The sequence below is a fragment of the Pseudopodoces humilis genome, chromosome 20, assembly GCF_049639895.1.
Source record: "Pseudopodoces humilis isolate 2021_Gansu_Grassland_sample_001 chromosome 20, ASM4963989v1, whole genome shotgun sequence".
Classification (NCBI taxonomy): Eukaryota; Metazoa; Chordata; class Aves; order Passeriformes; family Paridae; genus Pseudopodoces; species Pseudopodoces humilis.
In genome coordinates, this window is record NC_142219.1 from 9,558,795 (window position 1) to 9,583,830 (window position 25,036).

Genomic DNA, 25,036 nt, shown 5'->3' on the forward strand with positions numbered 1-25,036 from the left:
GCAGTATCCTGAGCACTTCCAGGCATCTGGTAGAGGACAGGAGATCTTAAATTTACTGCAGTTAAGTACAGGAGGGAGCTCCTGAGCCTTGTCCTCTCAGGAAGGTGCTGCTGTGGGACTGACTTACCAGGCACCCGGGGATTCACACCAGCTGCCTGTGAAGATGGGATGTTTTTCCTGCCCACATTCCCTTTTATTAGATACCAGGGAAGCTGGAAAACCACTTTTTGTTGTGCTGCCCATCAATGCTCTGAGCACATCAGGCTGTCCCCTCACGGGTGGGCTCTGGGCCTTGCCCAGGGGTGTTTGGAGGGCAGGTTTGGACCTCCTTCAGCCCCTCATCTTTTCCATTTTTTTGACATCTCTTTGTGAAACCTCACGTGGAAAAGCAGCACTGTTGACTTCTCCAAGCCCAGGAGTGCCAGTCTCAGCATCTCAACAGGCTGGGGCCACTCACAAGCAGCACCACTGAGATTTGTGCCGAAATTCACCCTGTAAATCCCATTTCAGGTGGGCTGCACGGCCCTTCTCTGCTTCTCTTTAACCCAGCTCTTGCTCTTCCCACTCTTTGATCTCGTGCCAGCAGCTGAGGGGTTAAAAGAGTCTGGGGGGCGAGGGGGTGGGGACGAGGTGTTTCAGCTGCTCATTACTCACTGCCAACTTCCCCCAAAATCATATTAATTTCACGCTGTCACGCAGGACTGCGCTGTCTCTGCCGTCAGCAGCCAGGAGGGTGACGGGGCTGGGGGGAGCGTGGGTGCCCCTGCTCCCCAGCACAGCAGCCATTGGGGGAGCTCACTGGTGGCCTCTTTCCTCGCCCAGGGACCCACCCAGGTGGGCTGGGGCTGCTCACCTTGGGGGGGTCTGGGCGCTGCCTCCCGATGATCATTTTCCACCCCGCTGCTTGTGCAAAAGCCCCATGAAATTGGGTCTGCTGCAGCAGGGAGGTCTGGAGGAGGAGGAGGAGGAGGGAGGGAGGGAGGGGAGCTGCCAGCCCTGCCCTACCTGTGCTCAGCAAGGATGCTGCTTAAAAGTTGTTTTTTAACCACTTGCCTCCCTTTTTTAATGCCAGCGAGCACAGCCCAGCTCTGCCTGTAAAGATCCAGCTGCCTTTGCCTCCTGTCTGATTTCTCCCCCTTTTCTGCTGTTTGCTCACTGCATCTGCCAGAGCTGTCACCTCTGCAGGGACTTACTGCCATCAGCTGGGACTCTGACAGCTCCCACACAAGCTCAGCTTTCCTGAGCCCATCCTGGCTGAAGCTCCCTCTCCACGGCAGACGTTCTGCTCTTTGCCATTTCGATTGTTCCTACCCCTAAAACCCATCTCGCCTTTTTTCCTGGTGCCTGCGTTGTTTTTGTGGGTTGTGGCTGGAAGGATGATCCCTTCCCCTTTTCTCTCATCGTGGCCCCACTTCTTGGAGCTCTTGGCAGTGGGGTTGGACTAGATGATCTCCAAACCTTTTGGTCCCTGGGTTCTGTCTTCTCCATCCAGCACTTGCTGAGGCGGGTGGAGAGCGATGAGCTTTCCATGGAATGGAGTGGAAACGCCATCGCTGAATCCCACGGTGGCTCAGACAGTGCTTGCTTCCCTGTCCTGTCTTTTGGGACTTTTCCAGGTGACCTGTAAAGACAAATCCCATGGCAAAACAGCCTCTGAGCTTTGCTGTGGTCATGGCAGGAGGACAGCCACCATCATAGCTTGGGCAGCAGCCACATCTCCAGTTTTGGGCACAGGATGGGCAAATTGGACTGTGAGCAGTGAAAATACAGCTCTGCTCTTCCAGCATGAGCAGAAAATGGGATGTTCTGCTGTCTCTGGAGCGTGGTGGCTCCCAGCTGGCCTCACCAAGGAGCTCTTCTGTGCCTGCTGTTAATGCTTTGCCTCCTTCTGAGCCCTGGCAGGTGTCACATGTGGCCAGGCTGGGCTCTTGGGGACAAGCCTGGGCTCAGGAGAGCTCGGCAGCCTCGTTGTGTTTGAGTCACCAGCACAGCTCCCGCATTCCCGCTGCGCTTGCGTGCATTTGATCTTCCCTCTGTGTTTCTCTGTTCTCCTGATGAAAATAATTAATCAGGTTATTTTTCTAAGTCATCCTGCAGCTTTACAGGGACAAGACTTAAATAAGGATTCTCTTTAAAGCAGAGCTGTGTTAAAATAGCTGTGTGCCTATAAATATCTCACTGCTTCTATTTTTATTCTCCAGCTCAGTGCAGGAGGTTCTACAGGTGAATATGAGATATATTTTTATTTTTTGGATTGTTGATGCAGCTGGTAGCTTAACAGCAAGGCTTCCTTCTCCAAGGGATGCTCTGGGTACACCTTTGGCTTCCTTCTGTTTCCTAGTTGCTACTTGTACAAACTTCCTCTTGTCTTTGAAAGGAGCTGACTCATAAGAATCCTCCAGGAGCAGAGAGATCTGCACCAGACCCTCCTGTGAACACTATTTTTAGCATAACTTATTTTTTTGACCAGAGCTGCACTCTGATCAGGATTTTCAAATGAGCCCAGGAGAGCTAAATCCCCAAATCTCAGCGCTGTTGGAGCTGCGGGTTCCTGTGAAATCCTGACCCTCTGGTGATTAGGGCAGTGACTTGGTGCCTCCTAAGCCCTGGTCCTGCAAGGTGCTGCGTGCTGGGAGAATTGTGGCTTAGGACTGTGAGCTCTGGGAAAGGCTTTGCAGGCATGGGAGGCTCTTGTTGGAGGCTGTGCAAGGATTGAGATTTCAGGAGGGGTCGTGGCTGCTGCATTTGTGTATCTCAGGGACAGCTGCCAGGGGAGCATGGTTCGGTCCTGCTGTGCTCCTGGGAGGTGATGTGGGGGAAGATGTCCTGGTGGAGCTGGTCCTTTCTCCTCCAGACTTGAATGACTTTTGTCTCCCCCAGAAAAAAAATAAAAATAATGAAGTGATTACTATTAGGAGTAATTAGTGTTACTAGTAGGAATAAGAAGGAAGATTTTGGATGGGTGAAATGAGGGGATTTGGTTGTGGCTGACCCATGACAGCAGAGGGGACAAGAGCCCTGCTGTGACCAGAACCAGCTCAGAGCTCTGTAAGATTGCCAAAGAGAGAAGCAACAACAAAACCTGAATAATATTAATAATGAATAATATTAAAGTGGGATTTTCTACCTCTATCCTGCTTTGGGGTGACCTCTTCCATCACACATCCACCAGTTATCTTTAAATCTTCTGAGTCACCAGCTCAAACTCTTTTGGGGTGGCTTTGAACTTCCAAACTGATTTCAGTGTTCAAGTTCAGGAGTGCTGCTTAAACCCAGGGCTTCCTGAAGCTTGTGGTGTTCCCTGTGCCAGCTCTGCACCTTCCCCTCTCCCTCAGGAACTGGAAATTGTAGGCATTGAGGTGTAAAATTTCAGGAGGAAATCTGTTCCTGCTTTCATCCAGCAGTGAATCATCGTTGTCTTTAAAGCACGGAAATAAAGGTGAATAGGCAGGTGTCTTCTCCAGGAGGTGTCAGCGAGTCCTGGCTGCTTTTCCTTGGTGTCACCAAGTCCAAAATAGATTTATGGCAAGAAGTGCATTAAAAAAATACTTCCTACTCCAATGGTGCAGGCTCTTCCATCAGCAAGGGCCAGGAAACGAAGCAGGGCATGTGCAAATCCCCGTGGGCAGGCACAGGCGGGAAGGGACATCCTGGGATCTTGCTTTGCAGTGGGACCAGAAGAAAGACGGGAACAAATCAGGAGCTGACCACATCCATCCCTCCACCCTAAAGGTGTGTGAGGCTGCTGGGTGGGGCTCTGCACATCCCATCTCCTGCTGCAGGGGCTCCAGGGCTCTCATTCCTTTCTTCCACACTAGGATTCCCGGGTGGGAGCCGGCTCTGGAGGGCGGGATGGCTGTGGCACTCGCACCACAGTGAACATGGAAAATCAGCACGGATTGCGAGGAGCAGGGGGCTGAGGGGCTGCAAAGGGACACTGCAGGGACACCCCACTGCTCCCAGCAGCACAGCAAATCCAGGGAAGGGAAAGGCCCCTTTTCCTATCAGCCTTTAAAACCCATCTCTCCCGATGTTAAAACCTCCCAAAGTCGGATTAAACACGGCAAAATTAAGAAACCAAACCTGGTTGCAGCACCTGCTTAGAAATGACTTAAGTGGAGGGATATTAAAATTTTAAGACTTGCTGCTGTGCTGCTGATGGAGGATTTAAAAAAAATAATAATTACTGTTGTGGGTTTTGTTTTTTTTTCCTTTCTGCTTGGTTTTCAGGATTGGTTTCTGTTTAGCGTGCAGCCTAATTGCGTAATTACACGATAGACTGGAGTAGAATTTAGTGTGTGTAATACCAGTTATAAAGAAGAGCCCTAATTATGTAGATCTTCTCAGGTAAATAATACATCAGGGGCATGGAGTGGCCTAATTACTGTTCTGAAAACCTGCCTAATGACTAATTTACTTGGAATTTCAGAGCGCTTTTGATAAGGTCCCTCATAAGCAACTGTTAAGGAAAATAAATCGAGAAGGGATAAAATGTTTTGCTGTGTTTTTAAACGAGCCAGTTAAGCCACGGGAAGCAGGCACTGCCTCCTGAGCCAGCATCTCGAGGAGAGGGAAGATCCCCTGGCTGCCTCCTGCTCTGGGTCCAAAGCTGTTGTGTTCCTCATCCTGCTTTGCCACGAGCTCCGAGGGAAGCTGCTGCCACTGTCCACTAAAAATGGGATTTGTGGGTAAATTCCCAGCTCCTTGGAAGAAGCACATCCATGTCCACATAGTCCCTGGCACTTGCAGTAGTTGTGGTGTTGGGCAGCTAAATAATTTTGGAAGCTCTGTACCAAAATTCGATAAGCTTGGAGTTTCCCACGGGCACAGAGGGTGTGAGGGCAATCCAGAAGCTTTCCCAGGACTGTTTTGTAGTGGATCTCCCGGACTGCCTCCATGAGGAGGGAAGTGCAGAGCTGGGACCAGCAGCAGTGTTATCCCAGGGAGCGTGTGAGATGCTGCACTGAGGGGATCCTGCCTTTGCACCTGCCCCAGGAGGCTCTGGCAGCGAGGCCAGGCCTTCCCAGGACACAGGGCTGGGGAAGGGATCCATGGCTTGGAGCGGGCAGCAGCACAAGGAAAAAGAGGAATCACATAAAGCAAAACCCAGCAGCAGATCGAGGGGCATCCAAACAAAGACAATGCTGCTGCTGGGCAAAAGAGGAGAGGAAGCTGGAAAAGGCTGTCCCGTGTCCTGCTGGCTTTTCACATGGATTTTGAGGTGCTTTGATTATCCAGCAGGACTGGCCAGCGCAGGGAATGAAGGATCAGCTGTGCACTGGGCACCTGTCTGCTGGTGTCACTTCATCTGTGGGCCAGGGGGACACGGAGCCCTGCTCTGCTGCCAAATCCCTCCACCCACAGCTCCACCAGAGCAGGAGGAAGCCACGGTTTGACTCGGCTCTGGATCCACAGCTTTCCCTCCCACCTTGTCTGTCTGTGCCTTCATTTGCTGATTTTCAGAGGTGAAGGAGACATTATTGATGCTGCTGCTGATAATGGTAATAGGGGAGATGGGTGCCAGATTAATTCCTGAACTCTCTAACAGGATTTAAGCTAACAAGAGAGGAAGGCTTTTTTCTTCCCTCCTTCCCTTTCCCTTCCTCCTTTTCAGATATTTCCTGTGCTGGGGATAACAACACCAAAGAGTGTTAAATTGGCTCTGAATGTCCACCCCTGGCTGTCCACATTCTTGTAACGATTTCATTAGCTTGAATTATCCACGTTATTTTCTTGTAATGGGATTAGCCGTCCTGGAGTCAGCTGAAGTCCTGGAGCGGGAGGCGGGAGGGCCCTTCTGCTGCGTATTCCATTAACTCCCTCATGCAGGGGGTGGAACTGGCCATGGCTCAGCCCAGGGGCAAAACCATTTGCCAGGGTCCTGCCTTCCTCAAGGAGGAAGAAAGGAAAAAAAAAGGATCATTACTGTATTTTATTTTTTTTTTTCTTCCCCCTTTTAATCAGCAAACGGGTGCGGAGGCAGAGCCTGGCAGGGCCATCGCTTTCTGAGGGGGGAAGGTCCTGTTTGGGGGCGAGCAGGGAAAAAGAATAAAAGGGATTGAGTGAATTCTGTGTGGCTGCAGCCTGCTCCTGGGGCTGAGGCTGTGCAGGGAGGGGAGGGGAGGACTTGTGTCCCTTTTGGACTCGTCATCCCTGCCCAGAGCCATTTGGGATGAGCGGTCACGCTGCCTGGCTCATCCGCCTGAGCTCCGGCCCGGGGCTGCCAGCAGTCACGAGGGGGGATTTGGGCAGGGCTTGGGATAGGAAGGCAGCAAGAGGAGAGCAGGAGGAGATGGTGGCAGTAGATGGCAACCCAGGAGAAGGTCGGCAGCCTTGGTAAAAGTTGTCATAATCAGTTTTTCAACGTGGTTTTGCTGTTTCGTTTTTCTTGAAGGACTGTAAACCAGAGAGGGGATTTAGGACTGCTCTGTGTACATCCGCAGAATGCTCAGGGTGATTTTTGTGGTTGTTTTCCAAGATGTTCTGTGGTTTTGGCAGTGGGAAGATTGGTGGTGTCAGTTGTACTTTCCCCCTCAGAACGTGGCAACCCAAAATCAGCTCACGGCTTGGGGCGCACCAAGATCAACATCTGTGCATTTGGGACTTGAAAATACCTGACAGGGATGGACAGGCCTGGCCTGTCCCAAGGATTTTGCAGTTTAAATGCTGCTCTTTGAGACAGGGAAGCGCTTGAAATGGAGAAAACACTTCCCAGCTGGAGAGATGTTTGTAACTTCTTAGGAAGAAATTCTTTGGAAGAAATTGTTCCTTGTGAGGGTGGGCAGGCCCTGGCACAGGGTGTCCAGAGAAGCTGTGGCTGCCCCTGGATCCCTGGAAGTGTCCAAGGCCAGGCTGGATGGGGCTTAGAGGGGGTGGAACTGGATGGGCTTTAAGGTTTCTTCCAACCAAACCACTGTGATTCCTCGATTCCTCTGCTCTGGAGGTACCTGTCCCGTGAACGAGCAGCCTTCACAGCTGCCTGAAGCTGTGGGGTTTTCTGGAGACCAGGGAGGAAGGAAGGGGAGGGAGGAGGTTTTCTGGAGCCCACCTGTATGCCCATTCTCTGTCCCACTGCCTCTGGGCTTGGTGAAGGATGTGCAGGCTCCTTCTGGTGACCAGGCAAAGCCAAGCGAGCCGTGGGTTGTCTGCCGAGCTGGAATGTGCAGTTTAATAGCAATATAATGTCCTATAATTAGCAGGCAAAGGACTTGCCTCCCAGCTGGCCTGTGCCAGAAGGATATAATTACAATCCCAAGGAGTGATGTTCCTCTGACCTGCAGCCAGCTTGCAGTGAGGAGGAGAAATCTCCTTTTCCTCCCTGTGTTCAGCCAGGGAAGCGGGATGGCAGCTGGAAGAGCTGCCAAAGCAGCAGGAGAGCAGCTGATAGCCAGCACTGCCATGGAGAAATGCTGCATCTCTTGTGGGTGGGAGGGAGGGGATGTCCCTGCTGGCATCTCTGGGATGCACCCTGTGCTCCTGCTGAGCTTGGAACGAGTGGCTTGTCAAAGGAGAGCTCGTGGCTGTCTCTATTCTGCAGCCCTGTGGATTGTGGCTCAGCCAGGGCCAGCACAGGCTTTTTGCTGGTTTCCCAGCAAATCTGGATGGGCACAAAACAAAGGTTCTCATTTAGGAAATGGGACTTGCAGTGTTTGTGGAGGCTGTCATCCCATCCCAGCCAACGGCAGGAAAACGTGCCAAGCCGGGGAGAGCGAGGCGTGAGGACAGATCTGCCAGCCTGGCTGGCAGGGACAGGGGAACCCAGGCAGAGCCACATCCTCCACACCTCTGCCTCCCCTCCTGGTCCTGATTCCACTTGGGATTTCAGGGAATAGCTGGTGGACACTATTTTTCATGGATCTGTGGGAAGGAAGCTGGGAGGAGTTGGAGCAGCCGTGTGCATGGCAGGTCGCCAGGGGCTCTGCCATCCTGCTGCCTCTGCAGCAAAACTCTGCTTTTGGTCGCCCCAAACCTTCCTGTGTTAATTGTGAGCAGCTCCATGGGGGCTTCACAAGACATTTGGGATTGCTGCACACCTTGGTCACGCTGAAATCCCACCCCACTGTGGTGCCACCAGGAGCTGTGGGGGTGTCCTACCAGAAATCCAGCTCCAGGCCAGGCACAGGGGTCTGGTGGGCTCATCAGGACTGAGGCTCAAGTTAAGCCAGGCTGACTGCAAAAAAGTCAATGTCTCAAGCCTGGAAGGGTTTTGCTCCCACAGCCACGAGGTCCTTCAGCCCTGGTTCAGGGTCTCAGGAGCACTTGGAGAACGCATGGATGGGTGGGTGAGTATAAACCCAGGAACTACTCTGGTTTCACACTCACTGATAGTGGAAACTTTCCTGTAAACCATCCTGCTTGAGGCTAGGAGCCTGGCCTGCTGCTGTGCTCTGTGCTGGCAGCAAGATTGCTGATCTCTGCCCACTTTGAGAGGAGGGAGGCACCAGCACCCAGAGGAAACCCCACCCTGGGCTGCCTGTGGGGGTTTTCGCTCCGTCTGTGCCCATCAGAGCTCTGTGCTAGAAGGGGAAGGAGCTGGCAGCGCCACCAGGTCTGACTTGCTGTGACACCCCTGCCCTCCCCAGCCATCCCAGCCCCTGGGAGCACATTTTCAAACAGCTCCACGAGATATTATGGAAAAACTGCTTTCTTCCCTCCCTTGCCATTCTGCACCGGTGTCATTTGGGTGATGTGCTCCATGCTTTTCCTCCTCCCATTCCCACTCCTGTTTCTTTGCCCATGGCACAATCCATTCCTGGCCATCCTGGGGCCTGGATGCAGCTGGAGTGGGAGCAAACATGTCACACCTGGCTTCCCTCTGGCTTCCCCGGGTACCTGCCACTGCGGGGGGTAATTGGGTTTCCTTCTGCCTCTGCCTCTCTCTCCCCCCAAATCCCAGAGAAATAATTGGAAAAGAGAGGTGTGAGTCTGTGCCTGGCACCGGAGAGGAGAACATTAAAGGCCGGAGCTCTGCGCTTCATTCGCAGCTCTCGGGCTGGTAATTGCTGTGTTGTGGTTTCTAATTAGCGCCGCAGTGGGGGGGACTCTGTTCCCCTGCACAGCCCCACCGGGGTCAGCCCTGTCCCCTCGGCTTCCCTCACCCCTCCACCCCGCCTGGTCCCTGGATCCATCCCTCTGGAAGCCCCTGCTGGCTCCCACTGCCCAGGAAAAGCTCGTGGCCAGCCGTGCTCTGGATGTGGATCAGGTCTCCGCTCCCTCCACACCTCTGCGCGTGCGGGTGGCTTGGGCTGCTCTGAGCTGGGGAGGAAGGAAGAGCCAGCTTCTCCCAGCTCTGCCCAGGCTGATGAGGGATGCCCAGGCTGACTCCAGAGCCATCCTGCTCCTGTGGGTACCTCCTGGGCCACCCGGGGCACTGGGTCTTGGTGTCAAAAGGACACATCGGTGTTTGGGTGCACAGACTGAGCGTTGTCTGAGACCTCCCTTTGAGCAAATACTCTGCTTCTGTTCCTTCAGCAAATACTCTGCAGCCCCCAGGCAATGTCCTTGATATTTTTCGTGGAGAAAGAGAGAGACTGGAGCATGCCCATGGCTCCTACCTCCCATTTTTCCTAGCTCGATGGGCATCTCCATGGCTCAGGAGATCTCTCCTCGCCTCTCCCTTCACCCAACAGCAGCGTTTGAGGTGCTCCAGGGATCTTGGGAGTCCCTGTCACCCCCACCCCTTTGCAGGGGCACCTCTGGAAACTGCAGGATCCGAGCATTCCCAGCAGCTGAGGCTGCTCCCTCTCCTGCGCTGGGGTTTGTTTGTTTGTTTGCGTAGCTCCAGCTCGGAGGGGGCAGGAGGGAGAGCGGGAGGGAAAGCACCGAGCGGGAGACGTGCGGATTCATTTTGAAGCTTCATAATGGTGCATTTACACACCACGTTGCCTAAGGAAATTGGGTGGATGAATGCCTGGTCATGCTGCCAGTGCAGCAGGTTAACTCCCAGGATTTAGCTTATATCATTTCACGAGAGCGTTTATGGCCTTTACTGTGTTTATTCCCAGGTGCTCTTTGGCACTGCTGTATCCCAGGCTCCTTTTGTGTATGCACGCCTGTGTGGAGATTTTCAAATAAAATAACACATCTCTTCAGACCTGGGCCACATTAAATATTTATTGCCTGCAGTTTGTGCATATGTGTTTGATAAATGGGTGTGAGGGGAGGGGAGGAAAAGGGGAAGAGGGAGCTTGGCAGCAGGGAAAGCGTCAGCTTTGTCCTGGAATTTCTCCAGGGGATGGCACTGGAGAGGGGTGTCCAGCACATGCTGCATTTGGGGCTGTTTTTAGGGTTTTTGGACAAACTGGTCAAAGTGCTCAAGCCACAGGTTCATTCTCTGGGATGGGAACACCCTTATCTCCCATTCTTGGCTTTCCATTGACACTGCAAAACTTGTCTGAAATGCTGTTGGATACAGAGGTTGTTGTGGTCTGCTGGATTTGCCTGTTTCCCATTCTACATCCAGGAAGCTTAGATAAAACCAGTTTATTCCAGCACAGAAGCTGCAGGGTGGGAGAGGCTGAAGGGTTAGAGCGAGGAAATCCAATCGTAAAAAATGCCTGGGATCCCTGGAGTCGAAGGGATGACACCTCTGGGGATGGAGGAGCTATTCTGGAAACAGAATAATTCCCTGTGGGGCCATGCTCTGTTTCCTGCCTGGATCCTGTGCACTCTAGCCCCTCTTTAAAGATGCAAATGAATCTGTTTTTGTGGGATCTGGAGCAGCCCTGGTAACCTGGAGATGCTTTGCCCACCCTGAGCAGGGTGGCTGCATCTCCTGAGGGAAGGAGGAGCAAAGCAGTTACGTTAAAGCAGGTTTTTGTATTGTTGAGTTTTATAACCAGAACAATCCTTGAAATCCAAGCTGAGTTTTTAGCTGGTTGTATTTGCTTTGGAAATGGGGCTTGCAGGGAAGCAGAGTGGCTGCAGGACACGTGGAGCAAGACTCATCTGATGCGAGTGACCCACTCAGTGTGGGTCTGCAGCTGGCACTGTCAAGGTTTGTGGGAAAGGGGTGACTCTTCCCTTTATCTCACGCTGTCCCTGCTTTTCCTTGCATTCCCAGCACCTTTGGAGAGCTCAAGACTGTCCGGCTGCCCAAGAAAATGGCAGGAACGGGATCCCACCGGGGCTTTGGCTTTGTGGATTTCGTCACCAAGCAGGATGCCAAGGTGAGCTGTGCTCCTCCCTGCCCTTCTGCCACTGCCCCAGGTGGGGAGGGGAGCCTGGAGGCTCTGTCCCACTGAGGCTTTGCCCAGGCTTGGGGCAGGCTGGCAGCATTCCCCAGGAAAGCTGCACTCAGGCTAAAACCCCACTGTGGGCAGCAACAAAACCCACAACCCAAACCCTAATGGGGATAATTCGGGTGCAGCTGGTGAAACAACTCAAAATTCTTGTAATACAGAAGGACAGGAGCTTATTTTTCAGATTTGTCATGCAGCAAGGTGAGACAGGATGGTTTTGACCCAACATTAACACATCAGGAAACCTCTGCACATGTCCCACCTCCACCACCGCCTTGATTTTAGGGGAGTTTTGGATATTGTGGCTGTTTCCTAATTTGTAACCCGTGCAAGGCGTGTGTTCACCAGTTCTTCTGTGTGTTTTGAGAGCCCCCTGTGAGCAGCCTTACCCTGCTGCTTTCCCAGTGACTGTGCCAGAGGATCAGTAGCTATAAATTGGCCTCATTCATTTCTTTTTTGAAAGCTTTCCTGTATCTTTAAGTTCCATGCTTTTAGCAGAAACAAGGGGATTGCAGCCTGTCTGATGGTATCCTGCTCTTACCCTTTGCCAGAGGTTCTGGAGCAGGGTGGATTTCATCCTGCTGCTGATTCCTGGTGATTTGTGCAGGGTCTGGAAGGAAGTGGCTGTAATCACAGCCCACAGATGTTATTGCTGGAGGGAAGGGACCACATGAGCCCCCAAAACTCCAGATTTTCCAGACTGTGAGCGGAGATGAAGGAGAGAGGAGGGGGGAGCCAGCCAGAGCCTGTGTTTATGTTTTTAGACAGCATTCATTGATCCAGGATCACAAGGGACTATTAGATCATCCCTTCCAGCCTGACCTCCTGTACAACACAGTACATGGAGTTTCTTTGTTAGTCCTGTATTGATCCTAACTCAAACTTCCCTCTGCTCAGCCTCCCTCCTCCCCTTGGGGATCAGCTGGGGGTGCAGGGATCCCCCCAGGAGCCCGGGTCCTCTCCCTGCACCTTGAGCTGTGCCTGTGGCTCTGCTCAAAGCAGCTTTGCTTTCACCTCTGCTTCACTCCAGAATCATCCAGGCTTTGTTCCTGGGGGTTGAATTGATCTTTTCCCAAGGAAACCTTCGGCTTTGGATGGAAAGGTACGTAGTAAAGAACCCGACTGGTTCTTTACTGCTGCTGGGTTTGGGGGGCAGCTTTTCTGCTGCTCTCTGGGGGAGACAGGCACAGGCTCAGTGTTTGCCTCCCATCCCTTTTCATCCCCTCAGGGACTGATTCCAGCTGCACTGGACAAACGGGAATCTCAGTGATCTCAGCCCTTCTGTGGTGAAGGGAGGGAGCCAGGCAGGGCTCTGGCCCAGGGCACTGCTGCCAGAGCTCATGGAGGGGAGCATGCAGGGAGAGAGCTGCCCTGTGCAAGAGCTCTCAGCAGGGTTTTCTTCTTTCCCAGCAAAGCAGCTCTTCCTTCTTCATATTTTTTTTCCACCCTCGTCTCTTTGAGGGATTTAATTGTCTCACAAGTGGCACATCAAGTACACTCCACTGGCCGTCTGGAAAAGGATGCACGGTGTATTGATGAATAGGATCCTGAATATTGTAAACACGCTCATAATTGGCTTAGAGTTTATTGCTGAGTGAAATGAGAGAGGAGGGGAGTGGGCCTGGAGACCTCTGAGCTGAATAGCTCTGACTGTCAGTGATGCTTTTGCTCAGAGTGGTAATCTGGAAATTGCTTATAAGCATCTTATAAAACATGATGGGTTTGTAATAGAATAGTTAGGCTGCCTTTGTTGGGCATTTAAAGCCTGTGACCTCCCGTGTTTGTCTTTTTCTCTGAACAGCCACGGCTGCTGTGGGAGCGCACATGGAGATTTTCCACAGCCAGCACGGAGATGGGGGGCTCCTCCTCCCAACTCCCCGATGCTGTGCCTGCAGATCTGCCCCACCAGGCTTGGCTTGATCTCCTCAGCCTCCCCTGGAACTCTGATGCACAAGCAGTACCAAATTAACTCCGGTTAAGGAAGCACTAACCGTTTCCTGACATTCCCTGTGCAGAATTGTTGCGGAATTGTTTTTATTTTTGAACTATTAACTGGGAAGCCGAGTTCCCACTTTTCTCCCCTGTTGATATAAAAATACATCTGGTCTCCAAATAGAAATTGCCCATTTGGGAGAGACGGCCAATGCTTTCAAAATGCACGCACACGGAAGGAGAAATCCTTGTGTGCAGCTGGCATCGCAGAGAGCATCCTCAGCTGGGACCGGCTCTTGCGAGGGAGGGATATTTATCAATCTCCTAATGTTGTTGACCCTTTGTCCCTCTAATGATTCCAGCCTGGAGGCTCTTTGGCTTGAGTATTTAATAGGGCAAGGGGGAATGTGGAGGCAGAGCAGCACTGTCCTCCAAATGAGTGCAGCAGGCAGGGCTGGCGCTGTCACACCCGGGGGTGACAGACGCTGCGGTCCGGTCTCTGCTCCCGGCCCTGCCAGCACAGCAGGCTCTGCTCCAGAGCTCTGGCTGCCTCATCCCAGCAGCCTGGCCTTCCTGGGCCTTTACCAGCCCACCTCTTCACTTGGAAATTCTCTTCCTGAATCCCACAGACCTTTTTAAGCTGCTGTTCCAGCCTCTCCCTTTCCTCTACCCGCTTTTTCCCACCATGCTAGGCCGTAACGTTAAGCTTGAACCAAACTTTGCAAAAAGTGCTCAGAAATGGCATTTTTAACATGCTCACATCCCATCCTCGAGGAGGAAAAGCCCGTAGTGTTTTCATACAACCCCCAAAGCATCTGGAAAGCAAATGAGGCCCGGGAGAAGGTTTGCCAAGGATCTTCAGCCTTTGGGGTGGCCTGGCAGAGGGTGTGTTACCAAATGCAGCAGCTTTATCAGAATCAGGTTTGGGCATTTCAAAAGGAGCTTTTTGTGGCAAAGGCTCTCCTTAAAGGTGTAGGAAGATATTCAGCCCTGGAAATTAGAGGGCTTTTGTGGTGAGTCTCTCTCTTGGATGAGTAGACACCACACCTCCCTTTATCCCTCATTTGGATACAACTCCACAAACCTCTGGCCCTTCTTTGTTCCTCCAAAGAGGTGTCCTGGGAAGGCAGATCCTCACATAGAGGAGCTGCACCCCAAAAATAGCTCCTGCTTTCTGTGAAAGCCAGCCTGCTTCTCCTCATTTCATACTCATCACCTAATTAAAATACGTTTTTTCCCTACCTGTCTTTTCATTTGAAATAGCAGCAGTGGCAGATTTCCTCCTCTCCCTGGAAGACTTCCAGCAGTGTGGATGTATGGTGATGGCATTTCTCCCCTTCATCCCTTTGTCTTTTAAACCATCAGTGCTTTCTCTTTTTATTTCCCCCCCCCCCAAAAAAGTCTTAATTCCTCTCAGAGCAATGAACAGCTATGTTTTGTCTTATAGCTCGTTTCCAAAGAAGCGACATCCATGTTTTGTCACCTGAAATGTGCAGCTTCTCCTCTGCATCCCCAGCTCCTGGAGCCCGTCTGGAAGACAGGGAGCAGAGATTCCACTACAGGCTGGGGCTTTCCTTCATTGTGGCTGCAAAACCAACTCATTTTGAGGATGTGTTTGGCCAGGAAGGGCCAACGTCATCAGGCTGCTGGCAGTTGTCTCTCACCCAGCGGCTTTCTTGCACATAACACAACTTGATGGCAGCATCTGCCTTCCCTGTTGCTCCATGACCTTTGTCAGGGCTGCCACCAAAACTAGAGGGTGGCAATCCCGTGAGGAGGAGGAGGTGGCAGAGAAGTGGCTCAGAGGACCAGACCCCACCAAGTGCCACCTTCATCATGGTCTGCCCTCCTCCGTGACCTGTGGAGCACGGATGGGCTGTGTGCTGTCACCCAACCTTCCTCTTCCTTGTGCTGAGGGAAGGAGAGATCCAAAAATAGGAATTAACAAAGGAAATGCAGTGTTTAGAGCCATGGGTTGTGTGCCAGGCTTTGGAAAAGGCTCCTCGTGCCAACATAAACAGCCCTCACAACTCCCTCCCCCCAAGTGTTTGTTTAAGCCAACACATTGCTCTGCTAATTGGGAGATAGGCCTTGAAAACACAGCAGCAGCAAATAAAAACAGCTGGAGCTTGCAGCTCTTCCAGGAGGAATGTGCCCCTGGAAAAGGGGGCACTCTGCCCTGCCGGGATCACCCTGGGGAGCTGGGGGGTGCTGGGATAATGGGAATTTCACCCACATCATGGGGCAGGTGGAGCTGGTGCTCCTCGTCACTGTTTTTTACCACATGAGGGTTACATGAGCGAAAGGACTTTGGAAAGAGAGGAAAACTCAGGTTACTGGCTGCTGGTTACTGCAAATGGAGGGTTTTTTATGAGTTTGATAACCCAGCAGCTCAAGGAGGATCCTGAGGAGCAGCTGTGGGCAGCAGAGCAGGACAAGCCCCTGTGCCCAGAGATGTGGCATTTGGGGACAGCTGCAGCACTTCAAAGCTGCTTTTAGCAGGAGGCTCAGAGGAGAGATGTGGGCTTCTACAGGACAGCCTGGGAGCTGGTTTGAGGACCTCCAGATGGGAGCACAGGTCTCTGTTGGACAGCAGGATGTGTCTGACCCTAGAGTTTCCATTTTTGTTCCAGGGATATGAGTTTGCAGAGCTCAAAACCTGAGCTAATCCCAGCCTTAGCTGGGGATTTTAAAAAAGCATTTGGGGCATTTCTCTCCCCCTGTGCCCAGCCTTTACTGTGGAGCACTTTGTGGGCCCCTGGGGATAAAAATACAAATATTTTTTTGTGTTTGTGTGTGTGTTTGTGCCAGTGTGTTTGTGCATATGTGCTGTGGGCCCAGTCCTGCTCAATCTTCAATTTCCTTGAAATTCTGTGGGAAATAGAGACAAAATCAAACTTCCCTGGGCTGAGTCAGTGTTTTCTGGGTGTTTCTGCTGGTTGCCTAAGGACAGAGGAAGCCATCTGAGCTCTGGGCTGGCTGGCATGTTTGCATTCAACTTCACCAAGAGATTACAGCTGTATGGGTGCTACTGAACAGGATCTAACACCAGGAAACCTCTGGATTTCTGCATTAGAGCAAACCACCACAGGCAGAAAGAGCAGAGGACTTCTGTGCTGGCTTCTGCTCTGCCACATTTGCTGCCAGCATGGCCAAGTCACCAAATGGCTGGCAGGAGAAAGGCAGTTTTCCAACTTGCTTCCAGAGCAGAAAGGAACTTCTGTGTCCCAGCAGAGAACAGGGTGCCAGGGAGTCACGAGGTCCGACCCAACTCTCCAGAGGCTGCAGCATTCCCAGCTCCCCCTCCTGTGCTGGATTCCAGCCTGCCCCACCACAGCCAGCAGCAGTGGTGATGGGAATTTGCTCTGCTGCAAGTACAGAGGAGATAAATGACTGAGTCAGAGCCTCTGATGGAGATGGATCCTGCCCCATCAGAGCAAAGCACTCTGAGTACCATGATCTCTGGTGGTCGCTCCGCTCCAGGCCAGAGGGAGGGACAATTTTCCCTTCCCTCCTGTGAGCTTGTTCTTATTTTCTCCTTTAATTTCTTTTTCTCTCTTTTAATTCTGCAGAAAGCCTTCAACGCCCTGTGCCACAGCACTCACCTGTACGGCCGCAGGCTGGTGCTGGAGTGGGCAGACACGGAGGAGACGCTGGAGGCCCTGCGCCGCAAAACCGCCCAGCACTTCCACGGTAACCCCTCCTGCCTGGCACTGCCCTGGCACACACTGCAGGCTGCCAGGCAGATCCTGGAGCCTGAGCATGCAGGGGGAGGCAGGAGGCATCCAGGCCAGGGCTTTGTCTGACAGCTCTGCCTGTGAGCTGTTAACTCCGCGTGTGCCGGCCGTGCCCAGGCGCCACGGTGCCATCTGAGGCCTTTGCTGCCTCCCCTGGTGCTCCCTGCCCGGCTCTGTGCAGGTAGCACGTGGGTTTAAAAGGAAAAGCCTTGTCGTGATGGGCTGGGATGCAGAAGGGGCTGCTTGGCTCAGGAGCTGGGAGTGACAGCTCCGCAGATGACAGCACTGCGGGCTCCTATTGACAGCCATCGACAGGCACAAATGCATTGCTTGGCAAATATTTATGTAGGAAGGGCTCCCCTGGGCTGCAGGGCTAAGCTGGAGATCAATGCTCCTCCTCCTCCTGCATCCCCTCCCAGCTTCCCCTCTCCATCACCACATGCCCGTGGCCGGGGGGTTTGGCAGCAGTTGCACGTCCCTGGTGAGGGAGAGCAGCACGTCTCGGTTACTCAGTGATCCTGGCTGATCCAGTGCTCCACTTGTTCCTGAAATAGTGCAGGGCTGGTTATTCCAGGCTGGGGAAGCTGCAGTTTGGTGGTGGCAGGGCTGAGGGTGGATGTGCCCACCCAGAACCCAGCACTGGAGTGGGGACACGTCATGCTTGCTCACAGTAATGTGAAGCTCCACTTGGGTGGAGAAAACAGCAGGTGAGATCTTTCAAGCACCCAGTTTTATCTTCAGGATCTCCTTCCCCCCTTTCCACTCTGCTCAGTGTAGGGGGAAATAAACAGTCTTGGCTTTAGGGTCCTTGCAGACTTTCTCTGCAGGTGTGGCTGTGAGGTCTGCCACCCGCCCCAGGCTCCTCTTATTCCAATTTTTTGCCTGCCTTTGCTCCAGCCTCCTCATCTGGGCTCTTCCTCACCGAGCTGGGGCCCTGAGGAGGGCAGCAGGGAGAGCACTTTCACATCCTGGCAGGAATGCAGCTTTGGAGCTGAAGTGGCTCCACAGTCTCAGCTGAGAAACAGGAGCAAGGATTTAGGGATGGGAAGTAGGATGGAAGCACAATCCCTCTGTGCTCCAGCCTGTCTTGAGGGGAGAGCAGGAACATGCAATGACTCCAGGCCTGGCAGAACTGCCAGTGGCTAATGCTGTGGCAGAGCAGGATGTGCCCGAGGGGATCTGTGCCAGGAAAGCCAGGCTGGGGCACACCCGTGGGCACCAGGATCTGGCTGGTGCCTGGGAGCAGGTCACAGCCTCTCTGTGCCTCTCTGGAGGGTCATGAGTGGGGTTTTATTCCCTTGGGAAGTGCCTGCTCCTGATTTCAAGGCACTGTGGGGTGCCCAGTGGCTCTGAGCTGAGGCAGCAGCTGCACTCTGTCCCTTCTGTGGGTGTGCAGAGGGTGATAGCAATAAAGAGGGGGAAAAAGACTGCCACCACTCTGCCTGCAGCCCCCTGGAAGGGAAATGCTCCTTCAGCTTTCCTCCCTGGTGTGGCTAGAGGCTGCTTTTCCCACATGGAGCAGGGATGGAGAGGATGCAGAGCACACACACAGTGCCCAACAGCCAGGCTGAGACCATGCATCTCTTTTCACTGGTGGTGCAGACCTGAAACCAGGCTTTCTCCTGATCCCCAAGTCTCCTCCTCTCCCCACAAGGCACAGAAGCAGCTCAGACATCCCTGTGCTGTGGGTGAATTGTGAGGGTCTCCCCACAGCTTTGCAGGCTGCAGTGGCCAGGTCCCCATCCCAAGCTGGGAATGGGAGAGAAAAGATAATTTCGGGTCTTCAAGCCTCAGGAAACAATCAAGACTGAGGTCTGTGGTGTCCCCAGCTCTAATGTCAGCCCCATCATCTTTGTCTCAGTATTTCAGAGTCCTGACCTGGGCTGTGACAGATGTGTCCTACCACTGACTGCTCTCTGCTACAATTACACACCTTATTTCTAGAGACCATTTAGAGAGATTGGGCTTCCAGTTCCAGGTCTCTGCTGTTATTTGTGAAGGAGAGGTCTGGTCTCCCAAATCTTTTCTCCATGCAGGCGTTTGTCATGGCAATCAAGCCACTTCTGAGCCGTCTTTTCAATAGGTCTAATAGATGCAATAAAATGGAATAGGCTTCCTTCCCATTTTGTGTAGTTTTCAGGTCATTCTTTATGGCTTGTTCTGAGGCTTTGTAATGTTCCAGGAGAAAGTGAGGAGCCCAGGAGTGGTCACTGGCTGACCATGGGTGGTTTCAGTAATTGTGTCAGGAGTGAAGCCACAGTCTAGCCCTGAGGCCTGGGACCTCAGCCCTGCACTCCATGCTGGCTCCCAGCACAGTCTGGGAGGGGTTGAAGGCTTTCTGCTCCTTTCTGAGAGGGTCTCTTAAAAAAAAAATAAAGACACTTTGAGTTTTGTTTGCACCCCACTTTTAATGTGGGGGACCCACAGCTGCAGGGCGGCTGGAGAGCCCAAGGGCTTGGCCTGGCACGGGCGAGGCTTTGACGCTGCTGTGGATAAACTTAGTGGCTCTTAATGTGGGAAGGAGAAGCCAGGGAAAGCCTGGCCAGCAGCTGTCCCTGGATTCTCTAGTGCAGCCCATAACCTGGAGCAGGCTTGTGACAAATGCCACAGCAGGGCAGGGACAGGTGACAAACCCTGCCAGCGGCAGCATCTCGGCCCCGGCTTGGGCAGGGATATCCTCCCTTTGGAAAGCAAGGATCACCGACGCTTTGGAAAGCAGCAGGGTGGCTGTTCTGGCCCTGGCACCAAGGGCCAGCTGAATTTGCCAGCCCTGGGGCAAGGGGCAGCCGTGGATCCGTGCAGGTCCTGCATCCCCAGATGACGGAACCGCAGCTCCCCCCCTTTCCCCCCGCAGCTCCATCCTGGCGGAACGATGAGCTGGGGGAAGGCTGGCGAGCGCTGCCCATCCCCTCGGCATGCTCTGCTCTCTCCCGGGAGCCCAGGGCCGTGCAGGGAAGGCGCTGGCTCCCAATCCCACTAAATTACAATTACTGGTGTGCGTGCGCTCCGCAGAGCCCGCGCTCAGCCGGCTCCGGCGCGGCCGCCGCTCTCCTGCCAGGCCTAACTTGGGAAGCCAGCTGTGCCGGGCCGCTTTTCCTGCTCTTTCCCATCGATCAAAGAATTAAATTGACAGATGGGGAATTTCGCCACGCCGGGAGGGGAAGGAATGGCTTGGGGGGGGGGGGGGGTGAATGGGGGAGGCGTGTGAGGAGGGGGCTCAGTTGTGAGGGGCTGTGGGTGGGTGTAAAGCAGCCGAGCCCCGCTGTGGCTCATCCCTGCTTATTTACAGTTGTTGCTGGAAGCAGGGGTTTGCCAGGGAAGGCATGCTCCTGATCCTGATCCTGATCCTGATCCTGATCCTGATCCTGATCCTGATTCTGATGGTGGGGTGGGAAAGTCTTCCTGCCACCATCACCTTTCCCAGATCGCTCCTGCTTTGGCCGCAGACCCCCAGGTTCCCCTTGCCCTCACCTCCCAACCGCTGGGCTCCCTTTTTTCTCCTTTGTCCTTTCCTCTTTCTTTTTATTTAATTTTTTTTTTTTTATTTTTTTTTCTGAGAGCATCTGTAACTAATGCAAACACATGCCGGAGCCGGAGAGTAAAACCCTGCAGGATTAGCGTGGCATCCGCAACCCTGCCACGTTCTAATCCCGTGGTAATCCCCCTCCCGGCCCACCCCCGCCGGCTTTGCCCATTGTTTAAAGGAAGCAAATGGGATCGTTAGCAGGCAAACCTTAACCAGCTTGGAGCAGCAGAACGGAAGGAAGTCGAACCAATTCGCTTCCCCACCCTCCTGGGTTCTTATTTTCCCCTTGTTTGATGAGAGGGGGGTGCTGCCGGTGCTCCCCGTGGCCGAGCTGGTGAATCTGGGGGATGCAGTGGGGGGAATTTCCCTGCCAGACCCCTGCCTGTGCCATGGCAGGTGCTGCTCTGCTGAGGGATGCTCCCTGTGCTCCCAGCATCCCAAATGCAGCTTTTCCTCTGCTCTGCAGCCTCAGCATTGTGCGATCTCCGTGTGGGGCCTGCCAGGGTCTGGCTCGAAGGGGTGGCACCTACAGGACACGCTTCCTACAGTGGATTTGGGAGGAGAAAATTTTGGCATTTTGATGCCATTCCAAAGCAGGAGAGCTGAGTAAAGGAGAGGGAGAACTGCTGAGCTGGCACCTTTCCTCCAGGATGGGCTGTCCCTCGTGCCTTTGGGTGATTGAACTGGGAAGAGCTGCTGCAGGGCCTTGGGGTGGCACCTTGTGGCCCCTTTTGGCTCCCCTGAGCTGCTGGGGCGGCTGCTGGGAGGGTCCGGCAGCACCCTCATCCCCCTCCCATCCCCACAGCCCCCAGGGAGAAGGGAGGCAGGTTCTGGCTCTCTGACAAAGAATTAATTGAAAAATAAAATCATTAGATGGGAACTCCAGAAATGCAAAATTGTTGGGAGTTGGGGGGAGGCGAGGGGGGGGGGGGATGTGAGCTTTTGTCAGGTTAATTTCTTCTGTATTGATGTTTTGTGACATTTACTTGTTGTTTATCTCCCGCAGCAGCTGTAATACTAAAAGAAAATGCACAGCTTGTTCCATTTATTTATTTTACACCTTTTCTTTAGTCCTATGGTATGTTTGTTTGTTTGAGAAACCCAGCGAGGCTTTTGATGTCTGAAAGCAGGATTTAAACAGCTGTTCTCCATGTGCTGCGAGCGAGCTGGGGAGCCAGGCGGGGAGAGGGGGCTGTGCCACGGCTCCTGCCGGGAGGGCACCGCTTGCCCAGCATAAAGGAGGATGTCAGCCTCAGATCAGGGACCAAATGGCTTTGTCACCTCAGTGCCGGGCGCTGCTGGGGTGTTCCCTCAGGTGCTGGCAGCCCCCAGGGCTCCCCCCTCTCGTGCATCCACTGGGAAGGATGTGTGCGTGGTGCTGTGTCCCAGGGATGGCAGTCCCGGGACACGGCTGTGCTGTGGGGCAGGAGGGGCAAAGCAGGGCCGTGGTCCCACTGAGGTGAGGGATGTGCTGGGGTGAGCTCAGCGAGGATCTTGGTGGGGCTGTGTCCTGCCAAGAGCCCTGGTTAGGCTTGCAGCCACTTTTCCACAGGGAATTCCACGGTGAATTGGGGTCGGCATCACCATCACCTGTTTGGATGCTGTTTGCTCCCAGCCTGTGAACTAAAGCGTGGGTGGGAGGTGTTGGAATCCCAGCTCCTGCCAGGGCCTGGCTGGGCAGGAGAAGTAGATGATATTTGATGATCTGGAAGGGTATCCTGCTACCTCCAGCCCCCTCAGCACCTCCCAAGGTGAGTCCAGGTTGTAATTTTTGCTTTTCTTCTTCCCCTCTTCGCTTCTACCCGGGCCTGGACAGATTCCCCAAAGAAGAAAAAACGATCGGAGATTTTGAATGAGATCATGGAGCACCTGGAAGACGGGGACAGTAACAAAGATGAGGACATCTAACAGCTGCCTGGGGTCTGGTGAGGTGGGTACTGGGGCAGTGGGGCTGGGGTGGGCACAGCTGGCCCTATAGGTCACAATGTCCTGGCTTGCTGCAGGGTCAGTAGCACCGGGGGCAGGAGAAAATGGAATTCCAAAGGCTCAGCAGCCTCCAAGCAGGGATCCCACCCTTTGCTTCTCCCCCCTGTGACCCCACAGGCTCCTGGCTGTGGTCCCAGGGGTTACAGCCCAGATTTGGGCTCGGTTTGGGCCCCGTGTGGAAGTGAATACATGCCCTGGGTGTGTTCTGTGTGCTCCCCTGGTAGTTGGCATCCCCCCCAGGGAAAAGCAGCAGAATTGCTGCTGTAGCAGGAATCGCTGTCAGGGTGTGAATTGTCCCTCCCTGTGGCTGGGGGAGAACAGATGGGCTGCTAAAAAATCAAAGTCTGTGTTTGTACACCAACCTGCAGCTGCCACCGTGCCCCAGATAGTTTGGCATAAGCCTTTTCCCTGCCAGCACCAAAAACTCCATGGCTTCTCTCCCTCCAAAAGCACCGCACCCCAAGGTCCATGAGTCCTGGCTGCCATCACTCCTCCTTGCTGTGTCTTGGGGTAGCATCTCAAGGCTGGAAAACGTGGGATGGCAGGAGGGAGCTGGGATGAAATGGCTCCCTGAGGTCAAGCCCTCCATCCTGTCAGCCCCTCTCATCTCCTCGAGACCCCCGCGCTCACCCCGTGGGGTTTGGGAGGTGAGATGGGCTCGTGGTGTCCTTTGTGTGTGTCTGTGGGCACAGTGGCAGCCCTGGTGTCTGACAGGAGCCCTGTTGACAGCATCTGAGCTGGGTTAAAGCAGCACTGCCTGCTCCAAGCAGGGCCCTGCAGGATGCAGGTGACATCTGCTCTGGGGATGGCTCCAGGTGTGTGCTGTGAGCGCCTTGCCCAGCAGGCAGCCCGAGGCTGGAGCAGCACGGGGCACAGGGTGCTGCTCACAGCCCAGCCCTGTGCTTACAGACGTGTCCTAGCACAGCTTTTCTGCAAGATGCCCAAGAGCAGGGCTCAGCACTGAGGCTGCAGTCCCAGGCTGAGCTCCTGCTCAGGGGCCAGGGCTGTGACACCCCTTGCAGCTCGAGCCCTGCTGCTGCCACTGAGAGGCTTCCCAAACCCAGCAGGAGCCACTCCTGCAGAACCTGGGAGTGCTGACTCAGGGTACAAACCAAAATTCAGGGGTTCCTGAATGGTGTAAAACCCTCATCCTGTACAGCAGCACCAGCTGTGCACCAGGTAGGGAAACTGAGGCACAAGTGTGGAAACAGCGCTGTCAGAGGGGGTGGCAGTGTCACCTGAAGTGGTGACAAGCTTTATTCCCCTTTCTTTGCTGATGAGTGACATTCCTGTCCCTGTTCCCCACTGCCTTCACCACCTGCCCCACCACTGGCACAGCTCTGCACCAGGGGGTCACTGCAGGGAATCTTCAGCCTTAGCTAAATGAAATCCCAATTCATGTTTGCCCATCCTGGCTGTGCAGGACCAGCCCATGTCCTGCACAGAGGACAGAGAAGCCGGGCAGGGCCCCCTCCAGGCATCACCCAGCCCAAGCTCTGCAGCCTTGCAGGTTGGGCTTGGATTTTCCTGTGGGGTTTTATTTTTCCTGGTTTTATTTTATTTTTTTTTCCCTCTTTCCCTTCATTGTCTTTTGTGGCAGGGCAGGTTCCTTGCTGAGTGTCTCTGAGGTCTGCAGCGGCGACGAAAAGGATTAGCACAAGCAGAGCATGTAGGCTTTAGAGAACAGAGCAGAGTTTGGTTTCAACATCTAATTCAATTTGTTCTGCCGAGATTGAAATATGAAATGGTTGCCAGTCAAATGTTCAAAGGGGGAGGAGGGAGGAAAGAAGAGAGGGAGCCTTCTCAAATTTAAATTTTAATGAAAATTAATTTAACCCTTTGATATGTTTTAAAACATGTTATTTCCCAGGCTGGGAACAGGCTGGAAAACATTCATGAGGGGTTTTTCTTTTCCCTGTACCTTCAAACATAATGAAGATTTTCTTTTTCCCTTAATGATACTTATCTTGTGGAGCAGTTTGACATTGGTTAATTTTTCAGGCAATTTGGTATCAAGGAAATCTGTTTGATGTGAGCAGGGGGGGGGCTGTGTATGTGTACACAGATAAATATGTGCCTGGACATTAATTATGGAAGTGCTGATCACAGCTCTGGAGAACAGTTGGAGTTAATTCCTGCTCCACTTCTTTGTTACGTATTGAGAATCCCACACGTTGCACCCCTAAAATTACAGCAGGAATTTTCTAAAAACGAGCATACACCTGAATTAAAATGATCACTTAAGCAGGTCTGCAGAAATTCAGCACTCCCCACTGGCTGTTTTCTTTTTTCCCCCCTGATCTGAGGCAATCCTAATGATAAAATAATGCAAACTCTCTTACCTGTCCATGGAGCTAAAGCAGGAACAGCCTCCCCCTGGTCCTTAACCTCGGCAGTGCTGCTGCAATGCTCTTGTTTGCTTTGGAATAGTTTCTTTTCTATTATTCAGGAAGGTTTTGTCTGTACCAAATGATTGCACACTGATGGCTGTAACAGGGCTGGGATGAGCCGTAGCCCTGTCCCCCTCCTTTTGCCGGCTCTTGACACCCCAGGGGCGGTGTCACCGTGTGTGCCTGTCACCCCTCAGCTGCTCCCTGGGCAGAGCTGGGCACAGG

At 53.3% G+C, this 25,036-nt stretch overlaps 1 protein-coding gene across 2 annotated transcripts in view; it reads left to right on the top strand.

The window, feature by feature from the left end:
- The window catches only part of RBM19 (RNA binding motif protein 19), a 53,798-nt gene that overhangs the window by 24,232 nt on the left and 4,530 nt on the right, over nt 1-25,036 (top strand). For both annotated transcript variants that reach the window (XM_088065209.1, XM_014253709.2), the window contains exons 22-24: nt 11,063-11,168; nt 16,745-16,865; nt 22,252-22,365. In XM_088065209.1, the coding sequence (XP_087921335.1) occupies nt 11,063-11,168; nt 16,745-16,865; nt 22,252-22,343 (319 nt within the window). In that variant the 3' untranslated portion in view covers nt 22,344-22,365. The remainder of the gene's footprint in view (nt 1-11,062; nt 11,169-16,744; nt 16,866-22,251; nt 22,366-25,036) is intronic.